General features: G+C 52.5%; 1 protein-coding gene across 2 annotated transcripts in view; it reads right to left on the reverse strand.

Annotated features, from left to right (window-relative positions):
* Positions 1-1,922, reverse strand: part of CELF5 (CUGBP Elav-like family member 5) — a 41,055-nt gene extending 39,133 nt beyond the window's left edge. For both annotated transcript variants that reach the window (XM_066566193.1, XM_066566192.1), the window contains exon 1: positions 1,634-1,922. In XM_066566193.1, the coding sequence (XP_066422290.1) occupies positions 1,634-1,922 (289 nt within the window). The remainder of the gene's footprint in view (positions 1-1,633) is intronic.
* Between the last annotated feature and the right edge of the window lie 8,184 nt (positions 1,923-10,106).

Below are 10,106 nucleotides of genomic sequence, written 5' to 3' on the forward strand. Positions count from 1 at the left end.
GCAAACTCATGCCACCAGGAAAGGAATCCCAGCCTCTCACTCCGTACAAAACAGGACAGGGAGGGGCACAGGGATCTGAAGAGGTGTGGAAATAACCCCGAAACAACCACCAGAGAACCTCACATCTCAACAGCCTCTTCTGGACAGAACCCCTGACCAACAACACCCACATCCACTCAAAAAACAAAAATGTTAGAACCAAAAGGATGTATTTATTTTGCTGCAGAAATCCTGCTTTTAACTGCAAGTTAATATCACACACATCTGGCTAATACCACTGCTGCCCCCTCTAATTTCCATACCTAAGCAGATCCCTAGAATTTGTCTCCTGCTTGGAAGCTGACCTCAGACCACACAGTCTATATTTAAGATGTCAATTGGAATGAAATGTGCAATTGTCTCTTGCCTTGGGCCCATTCTCCTCCTTGCTGGGTTTGAAACCTTGCAACTCACTATCCCCTGGCAGCAGGTTTGGATGCAGTTCCTTGCACACAGAGACACACAAGCACATGGCATCCTCGTTTTTCACTCACAACCAGACACACTTCTTCAGCTAAATTCATGCCAGCCCAGCCCCCGTGGGCTTCAATGAAAAAGTGCTTTCCTTTTGTGCTGGAGAGTTAGATTTGGCCTTTTGTTTGAAAATACACTTGTTTTTTTTCTTGTCCTCTTCCCTCTCTGTTCAGTCTAGAACGGTTCACGTTGCCAAGGCAGGATTTTTTCCTACCCTTCCTCCTAAATCCGAGGCATCACGACTGAGGGTTGCACACTCCCTCCAGCATGCACCAACACATGGCCCCATCACAGATCATTTTAGGGCACAGCAGCCCATGCTGAGCACCGACAGCTTTCAGGGCACTCACCGTCGGCTCCCTGCAGGTTGTTCTACCTGCGCCAGGGAGCGATGCTGCCATCACCCCCTGGGATCCTACAGCAAACAACTCCGTGAGTTCCTTTCCTGGCTGGAGCCGTGCTGGTCACAAGATCCCAAACACCTGCTGGGGTGGGGTAGAGCCGCTCCACCGAAGGGAGCCGCCACGCCGAACGCGACACCTCTTCAGTATAAAAACACAACAATAAGCGAGGCTAAAGGAGCCTCCTCAAACTTTTCAGCGCCCATTCAAGGTCCCCCTTCAGCGAAGGAAGACCCCTCATCTCCCCGTGTGCCATCACCAAGGCCCCTCACCTACCCCAAACGCCACTGACAGCGGCACGTTCGCGGCCAATATTCTTTGTTGCACGGATTTTAGAACCGCAGCGCCGAAGCCCTGCCCGGGCTCGGTGTGAGCCCCCCTCGGGGACGGCCCAGCGAGGGTCCCGCTGCGGCCCCCGCGCTCCGCGGCAGCCTCGGCCCGGCCCGCGCTGCCCATCGCCGCCTTTGTCACCGCACCCCACGCGGGGCCACAGGCCCGGGGCTGCCGGAGGGGCGCGGGCCGCGGCCGAGGGGCTCCGCCGCGGGGATGGGGACCCCGCCCGTGGGCGCTGGGGATGCGGACGCGTTCCCGGGTGGCGGATCGGAGCCGCCAGCACTCCTGAGGGACGCGGGGCTGTGGGAGAACAGCACACCGCGGTGGGTCACGCGTGGAGCGACCCGGGGCCCGCCGCCCCTTTGTGCGCGCCGCGCCGGGCTCACCCTTGTGCATGCCGGTGTAGCGGTCCTTGAGCACGGTGAGCTCGTAGATCTTGCCGAACTGCTCGAAGAGCGGCTTGAGGTCCTTCTCCTCCAGGTTGCGCGGGATCTGCCCCACGAAGAGCTTGATGGCATCCAGGTCCTTCATGCTGTCGGGCTGCGCCGGGGGCTCCGCGCCGCCGCTGCTGCTCATGGGGGAGGCTCGGCGCGGCGGCGGCGGCGGGGGCGGCTGCGGCGCTGGCGGGAGCGGCGGCGGCTGCCTCCTCGCCTCGCCCTCGGTGAGTCTGGCCATGCCCCGCGCCCGGCGCGGCTGCGGGCGGGCGGGCGGGGGAGGCAGCGCGGCGGGAACGGCCCCGCCGCCAGCGCCGCCGCCGCGGCGCCACAAAGAGCCGCGCCACAGCGCCCCCTGCCGGGCCCCGCGCCGCCGCGGCCCCGCACGAGCCTGGGGCAGCGGGGACGGCACCGGAGACCCCCGGGAGCGGCCCGGGAGGGTCGCTCAGGACCGGCTGGAACAAGAGGGTGGTGAAGGCGACGAGGCGGCAGTGACCGCCGCCATGCCCGTCCCCGCTGTGTTTTTAGGGCCCAGGAGCGCTGATGGCCCTGGGAGAAAGGGAGAGCTCAGAGCACCCACGAAGGCAGAGCCGCTCCACATCCGTGTCAGAAATTAGCATTCGGCCCATTTTCTTGGCGCCTCAGCACAAGGGTCTGGAGGCGAAGAGATTATTTAAAGCAGAAAATTTTGTAACGCAGCCGTGACCCAGCAGCGAGCACAGGGGCTGGAGTGGGCTAAGCTGGAAGGGGAAGCCACACACGGCCCCAGCTCTACAACCCCGGGCAGGCTTTTCTCTGTCTGTCTGTCTGTCCCTGCCTTTCTAGGGAAAGTCCCTTTCTTCCCAGCAGCTCAGCTCCCTCCTCACTGAGGCTGGGTGGAGGATGCCCGTTCCTGTGTCAGACCGTGCCAGATGGCCAGGAGCGGGTTGTGTATCCATGTTGAAGCAGCCATTACTGCTGAGGGGACCGGCTCTCCCTCATGGTGTGAGGGAGGCTCTGCGTCGCTCTCCCACCGCTTCCTCCAGCTCTGCCAGATGCTGTGAGGCACTGAGGGGATGTCGGTGCTCAGGTGGCCTCGGGGCTGTGTCACCTCTGTGCCCCACCTCTGTCACGCCAGGCTGACGCTGAGGCGCAGCACAGCCGAGGCTCCGTCGGGAGCTGCAGGGACGCAGCCCAGTCCCGCTCCGCCGCCCACAGCCACACGCTGCCTGCATCTCCTCCAGAGCATTCCCTCCGCAGCAGCGTGCACGGCTTTTGTCGTCACAGCACACATTTCAGCCTGTCATGCTGCCCCAGTGTCCCTGAGGATGAATACTGGGAGGAAGGAGGGGGTTTGGCTGGGTTGTTTGCAGAGAGAGCTGTGGCAGAGTCAGGTGCTCAGCTCCTCTGAGCATGCCAGGCTGTGCCTGTGAAAGGACCTGGTGCAGGCACAGCCTGGCCTTGCTTCCCCTTGTGTAGTCTCTGCTCAGAGCTTTCTGCCTTTCCCTTCTCTCCTGCCCTGGATCCTGCTCAGGGAGGGCAGCAGTGAGTGGAGAGGTGACCCTACCACACAGCACAGCATAACCAGGGCAGCCACAGCTCTGTGCTCCTCTGCAGCCCAATTCAGCATTCTCCTGCCTGCTCCCCAAGTCCCATCCTTCCTCCTACTCTCTCCCACATGCCAGAGCCTCAAACCCTACCCACATCTCTCAGGTGTGATTTTACCTAGGCCCCTGCACCAGGAGATATGTGCAGCAGGAAAAGGCAGGTTAGGGAAAAGGGGGGATGTGTTACCAGGGGAAGAAGAGGAGGGAGCCCAATCCTACAAAGCAGAGGGAAGAATGGATATTCTTTCTATCTATCTATCTATCTATCTATCTATCTATCTATCTATCTATCTATCTATCTATCTATCTATCTATCTATCTATCTATCTATCTATCATGGATATACTGGTTGTGTATGAGCACCCACCTGGCTCCCAGGCTGAAGTCATGGCAAGAATGAGAGAGGGATTTGGGATTCCTCTTCACTCTCTGCACCCTGCTCTCTGCAGCACTGGCTGCCGTGCCCAGCTGTGTGTGGAGCTGCCAGAACACTCACTGAGGGCCAGCAAAAGCCTGGGATTTGCATCCAGGCTTTTCATGGAAATGGACTCACAAAGGCCTGCAGATTTCTGCAGCCTGGTCTGAACCCAGGGACGCTGCAGGTGTCTCAAGGCTGGAGAGCTGTCTTGTGTTTGATGGTGTTACCACCCCTAAAATCCACCCTAAATTCCCCCATGATCTCCCCACACTGGTCAAACTTTCTGTTGACATATCTTGCAGAGGCTGCCAGGGTTCTGCCATCTATTTGGAAGGCACAGATGCATCAGCTGGGAAGCCTATGGCAAGTCAAGCTGTTCTCATTTTTAACAGCTGCAAGCAGATAAGGCAATGTTTAAAACAAGAGAGCTTTATGGCAACAGCAGCAATCCTCACCTTGGATGAATCACACCTAAGCAAGTAAAGTTTTCAGGCACCTTTGCATGCCTTGCTTGCTTTTTCACATCAGCTGCTGCAGCAAAAGCTGCTCTAGGCTTCTGTTACAGCTCAAGGGACCCAGTGCCTCGGGTAGAAAATGTCTGTTTAGAAGGAAAGATAAATCCAGTCTCTTTTGGAGTCCATGAACGGACATACTAAAACCACCCTGACTGCAGTAAAGAACAACAGACATGAAAATTCTGCTGGTAAATGAAAAACAGAACAGCTGTCAATCAGCACCTGGGGTTTACAGAGCCAGACAGAGAATTATATACCAGAGTAACAGGATTAAGGGGAAGATAAAAGGAATCTTAGCACCAAGACAGAGAAAAAGGGAAATGAGAGGTCACCTGTGCAGAGGGAGAAGAAACATGTTGCATCTGTCATGGAGGAGTCTACACAAGAGTGCTAGAAGGAGCACAGCAGAGCTCAGATGCACAATTCCCAGGGGTGAGTGAACAGATTCTGCCTAAACCTGAGATGCTGCTTCAAAAAAACAACTGTTAGAAGAAAACCACATTGTATACCCAACAAGTTTCTCTTTTGCAGAAATATTTGCTAGTGAAAAACACCCAAAATGTTTCCCTTACACACATCTAGAACTTGCCTGGTTTCTTGTGGCATGTGAGTATTTGTATTTAGATGGGGCAGCTTAAGATGAAAGGTGGAGAGGTCCAGTCCAGTGGCCCAAATCTGAGAAGGGCTCAAACAAAGGGTGCAGGAGCAGCCAGGTACATTTTGCCTTAGGAGTGTCTGCCTAGTCCTTCCACTCCTAAAGGCAATGAGGGATGGAGAAAATACAAGCTGGAGCTCTGAATTTCCACATCACCTAGGAGACACCATTTAAGGCAGAAAATCCTCACCACAGCCCAGAAAAAAAAAAAAAAAAGGAAAAAGGGAGGGAGGGAGGGAAGGAGGGAGGGAAAAAAAAGGGTCCTTTAAAACAATCTGCCTTTCCTTACCTATTTGTTCCCCAGGCCGGAAAGCTAAAGGACAAGGTAAGACAGCCTTGGCAGGAAATATCCAAGCAATAAGACAGTATCTCAGGGAGATAAGTTATTCCTCTAATGTGATTGCTTCTTGTCTGGTGTAAAAGATTCTGCAGCCAGACTGCCAGCCTAAAAGAAAAATATCCTGTGTAAAAGGATATAACTCGCCATGGGGAGTTTTAACATTTTAACTTTGCAAGAACCCAAAAATTAACTAAGTTTTGAGGGCTGTGGATTTTTTTGACCCGAGTTGTCACAGTGGGTGAACTGAAAGTGACCATCACAGATTCCAGATATCTTTGTGCAGGTATCAAAAGCAGCTGTTCTATGAGGATTGATTTCGAAAACAAAACAAAACCCAAATAAACAAATAAAAACACACCACCTTGTGGAAGAAGTTTGGGTTGTGTGCAGACTGTTTCTTCCAAAGCTTGAAAGGAAGTTGGTCAGGAAAGAATGGCACAGGGCTGTCCTTTCCCAAAAAAATGAGAGGCAACTCCTCAGCTCTACAGTCATGCAACACTCAATCCAGCTGATTGAGTTCAGTTTGGACCTGGTTTTAATCAGCAAAGATATTGAGCTCTGCTGATTTGATCTGGCTTCTCCCCCTGCTCCCCAAACACTCCTGGAGCACAGAGATTTCTGTCACATGCTGTCACCTGGGTATCCCTTAAAAATAAAAGGAATGAGCATTCCTAGAATCTTGGGGTCATCCCTACAGCATCTGCTTCTCACTCATCTCTTTATTTTTGGTAAATTCTTTATCTTCCCATTACTCCCCATTACACTGTATTAAGATATTATTATTATATTATATTAAAGTATTATTTAAACATACTAAAATTATATTATTATATATTATACTAAAAATATTCCACAGGAATAAGCTCACAACATGAACAACCTGGCTTCAGGACACAACCTAGTTGTCCTCATGTTCTCATTACCTGAGAGAAAGAAATGTGGCACCTGAAGAAAGCAGAGAGGATTAGAGGAGAACGTGGCAATCACCAGATCTCATCATCTCCACCCCTGCTCCCAGCACTACACCACCGAGCCCTTCAAATATTTTTTCAGAAGTTTTATGAGGATTTCTTTTCTCCTGCTATGCCTAAGCCAGCAGTGACAAATCCAGCCTCTAGAAAAGCACATTTTCCACTCAGGACTCCACCCCACATCTTCCACACATCCCCAGGCTATTCCAGCTCCAGCAGCTCCAAAGAGCAGAGCCCTTTGTACCTCCTACTTCAGCAAGGTGCTGTAAGTGTCAGATATATTTAAGAGCATGAAGCATTCAGATACTATGGAAACCAGGGCAAGAGAAAAACCAAAAATAGATGGAAGACGCAAGCTGTTGTACGGTCTGGAAAAGCCTTGCTGAGGAAGGCTGTGCTTGCTGCAGCTGATTGCAGAGTGGGATCCATTTAGAGCTTGAGCATAAAATAGCCTCTCTCCAATCTTTCTGTAGTTTGTCATTTTTCTCTGCCACAGGGAAAGGGATATTCTTTAACTTCCCCTCTATTTAACAGGCCTCCTAATTAGCAGTTCCTTTGAATGATTCATATTCTAGTGTGCCCTTCCCATGACCTGGAGTAGACTGCTGCCTGACTGCTTCTGTAGAGCAGGAGTATTTGGGAACACATCATGAGGAAAAACCACCACAGAGCATTCTCCTAAAAGGGAAATCCAACAGCAACCTACAGAGAAGGGTGCCTAAGAGTTGTTTGCCTGCCTCTCATTTTAATAATCTTTTTAATCTCTACAGACAAAGTTGCTAAAGTAGAATAACACTTTCACTGAAATAAAACCAGAATGGCACGTGGAGGAAACAGAGAGGAAGCCAGCGTGAGGAGTGCAAACCATCTGACTCAAAGATGGTCAACAAATGCAAATATGTAACAGCACTTCAGCACCCCTATCAAGAACTACTCAGTGCTACCTCAGAAGCACCATCTGAGAATAAAAACTTTAATAAAAGTATGAGTCCCAGAGCCCCTTACAGGCTATTCTCTAGTGCAAATTCCCAGTCCCTCAGTGGGGCAAGCAGAGGTCTCCCTGCACTGAGAGCCAGGCTCAGCTGGAGTGGGGTGGCTGCCACAGCCCCAGTCTGCATCCAGGAAAGGCAGCTGGACTTTCTTCCTCTCTGCCTTCACACCACCCTTCCTGTCAGCAAGGACCTCCCTGCTGTCCGCAGTGACCTTCCCTCCAAAGCAGGGCACCGACAGAATTATAGGAGATTCAAAGGTCTTTTCCAGCCTAGTTAATTCTGTGATTCTGTGATAACGACACGGCAGAGCCTGTGTTAAACCCAGCCCTGCAATGAGCTGCCCCTCAGCCTGCAGGGGTTTGCTCTGTGTGCCAGAGGGCTGTGAGGGGACAGTGGGCACCCCAGCTCCAAAATTGCACTTACAAGCAGAGGAGGTAGAGGGGACACCTGTGTGAGCAATGGGGACACAGAGAGAGCAATGATGATCCATTTCTAGAGCAGCTCTTTGCTCTCCATCACTGGAGTACGCCTCCATCTTCACTGCTTGTCCCAGCAGCTCTTCTGCCACCTTCGTTTTCAACCTTTCCTCTCTCTTAGGAGACCTTTCTTTTCTAGAAAGACACATCACCACTTTGAACAGCCTGGTGTGAGGAGCCAGGACCTCGGCATCCCCCTGGCACCTCAGCATCCTCCTGGCACCTCGGCATCCCCCTGGCACCTCGGCATCCCCAGCAGCAGCCCCAGGGACCTGCAAACAGGCAGCCACGGGTTTACCTCAGAACCTCGGGTCCCTCCCCTGATGATTCCCTCCCAGGTGTGTCAGTCTCCTCTCCTTTCCCCTCCCAGCACTGTCTGTCAGTCCTGGCATTCCAGAAGTGATTGGGCAGATCCAAAGGATGCCCTCTACCCCTGGGGGGCATTGGGCCATCCAGGTGTCCTTTGTCCCTTTGTCCCTCCCCTCCTGTCCCTGCTTGGTGCCTCCCTGCCCCTTCCCTGCCCCTCTCCCCGGGGTTAAAGGAGCAGCAGCCACGGGCTCAGGGAGTTCTGTTGGAGCTGGTGCTGCATTCAGAGGCCTGAGGGCCAGAATAAAGCTCTGGATCCAAACCCTCCATCAGAACCGACTCCTTTCCTTCACCATCCCCTTAAAGCTTCTCTGCCAGAGGGAAACCTGAGGAGCAGCCCCTGTTATGGGGGGAAGCTCCATCCCAGCACCACCAGAGCTCCTGCAGGCCTGGACTTGTCCCCATGTGCCAACTGCAGCACCCAGGCAGCCAAAAGTGTCTGTGGGGTGAAACACCACACACCCAGCCAGGCAAAAGTGTCTGTGGGGTGAAACACCACACACCCAGCCAGCCCAAAGTGTCTGTGGGGTGAAACACCACACACCCAGGCAGCCAAAGGTGTCTGTGGGGTCAAACACCACACACCCAGGCAGGCAAAAGTGTCTGTGGGGTCAAACACCACACACCCAGCCAGCCCAAAGTGTCTGTGGGGTGAAACACCACACACCCAGCCAGGCAAAAGGGTCTGTGGGGTGAAAACATCACAGTTGCTTCTATTTGGTTCAGCAGCAGGGCCAGACAAGCTCAGGCAGGTCCTGTCTGGCAATACTGGAATTATTCCAATATCGCTGGGCATCCTGGGGCTGCTGTTCTGGCCGTGCCCTGCCTGTGCCACAGGGCTGTGATTTTGGGCACGCCAGCTCCAAAAATGCATTGGTACAAGCAGAGGAGATAGAGGAGACACCTGTGTAGAGAGAACAATCATTTCCAGAGCTGGGATACACCCCAGGGCTGGCACCGGGAGATGCTCCTGTCACCTCGGGACCTGCAGGTGGGGCTGTGGATGTGACAGCCTGGTCAGAGAGAGAGAAAACTAGCTAAGTCCTCCCAGAATCGGCCTGGGAGACTTTAGGGAGCTGGAGATAAAGAATGATAGCCAATTATTAAAAATAACCTGCAGGTGTTGTTTTCCTAATACCTGTTTTCTTGTTATTCTCATAAGATTGTTTATAAATATATATATATATATATCTTGTTAATTAGCCCATCACAGAATCACTGGGTTGGAAGAGACCTTCAAGATCATTGAGTCCAACCCAGCCCCAACACCTCAACTGAACCCTGGCACCCAGTGCCACATCCAGGCTTTGTTAAACACACCCAGGGATGGGGACTCCACCACCTCCCCGGGCAGCCATTCCAGAGCTTTATCAACCTTTCTGTAAAAAACTTTTTCCTAATATCCAACCTGTATTTTTTTTCCTAATATCCAACCTGTATTTCCCTTGGTGCAGCTTGAGGCTGTGTCCTCTGGTTCTGTTTCTCTCAGTTCCTGGAGAAAGAGCCCAGCCCCAGCTGAGCACAGGCACCTTTCAGGAGCTGCAGAGAGTGATGAGGGCACCCCTGAGTCTCCTTTTCTCCAGGCTGAGCACCCCCAGCTCCCTCAGCAGTTTCTCAAATGTATTTTGAGGATAGCTGATTTTCAATCAGGTTAAATGTATTGATTAAATGACCAATCAGGTCCAGCTGTATTGATCAGTGTATAAAAGAAGTGGTTCCAAGTAAAGACAACACATTTTATGCTACTCAGCCTTCTGATGGCTCTGTCATTTCCTATGACACAGTGGCAAAGGGCTGCCTGTGTCACCATGGGGACACTGCTCAGCCCCACACGCTGCTGGTGCTGGGTTTCCCAAGGAGAAGCCCTCAGGGTTGTGATGCTGAACTCAGCACCAGGGTGAGAGCACATCCAGCTCTGCCCTTCTGCCACTCCACACCTCTGACCACGACTCTGACAGACTCAGGGAACAGATCTCTTGCAATGCTTGTAATTGGAATAAATAGTTTAGTGTTCAAACAGGCATTGGGCAAGGACAGAGGCACAACAATCTCCATGAGTACACAGTGCCGGCTGCTGAGGTAACCAGTTTTTCACAGTACCAAAGC

This window comes from Molothrus aeneus, chromosome 27 (assembly GCF_037042795.1).
Source record: "Molothrus aeneus isolate 106 chromosome 27, BPBGC_Maene_1.0, whole genome shotgun sequence".
Lineage (NCBI taxonomy): Eukaryota > Metazoa > Chordata > Aves > Passeriformes > Icteridae > Molothrus > Molothrus aeneus.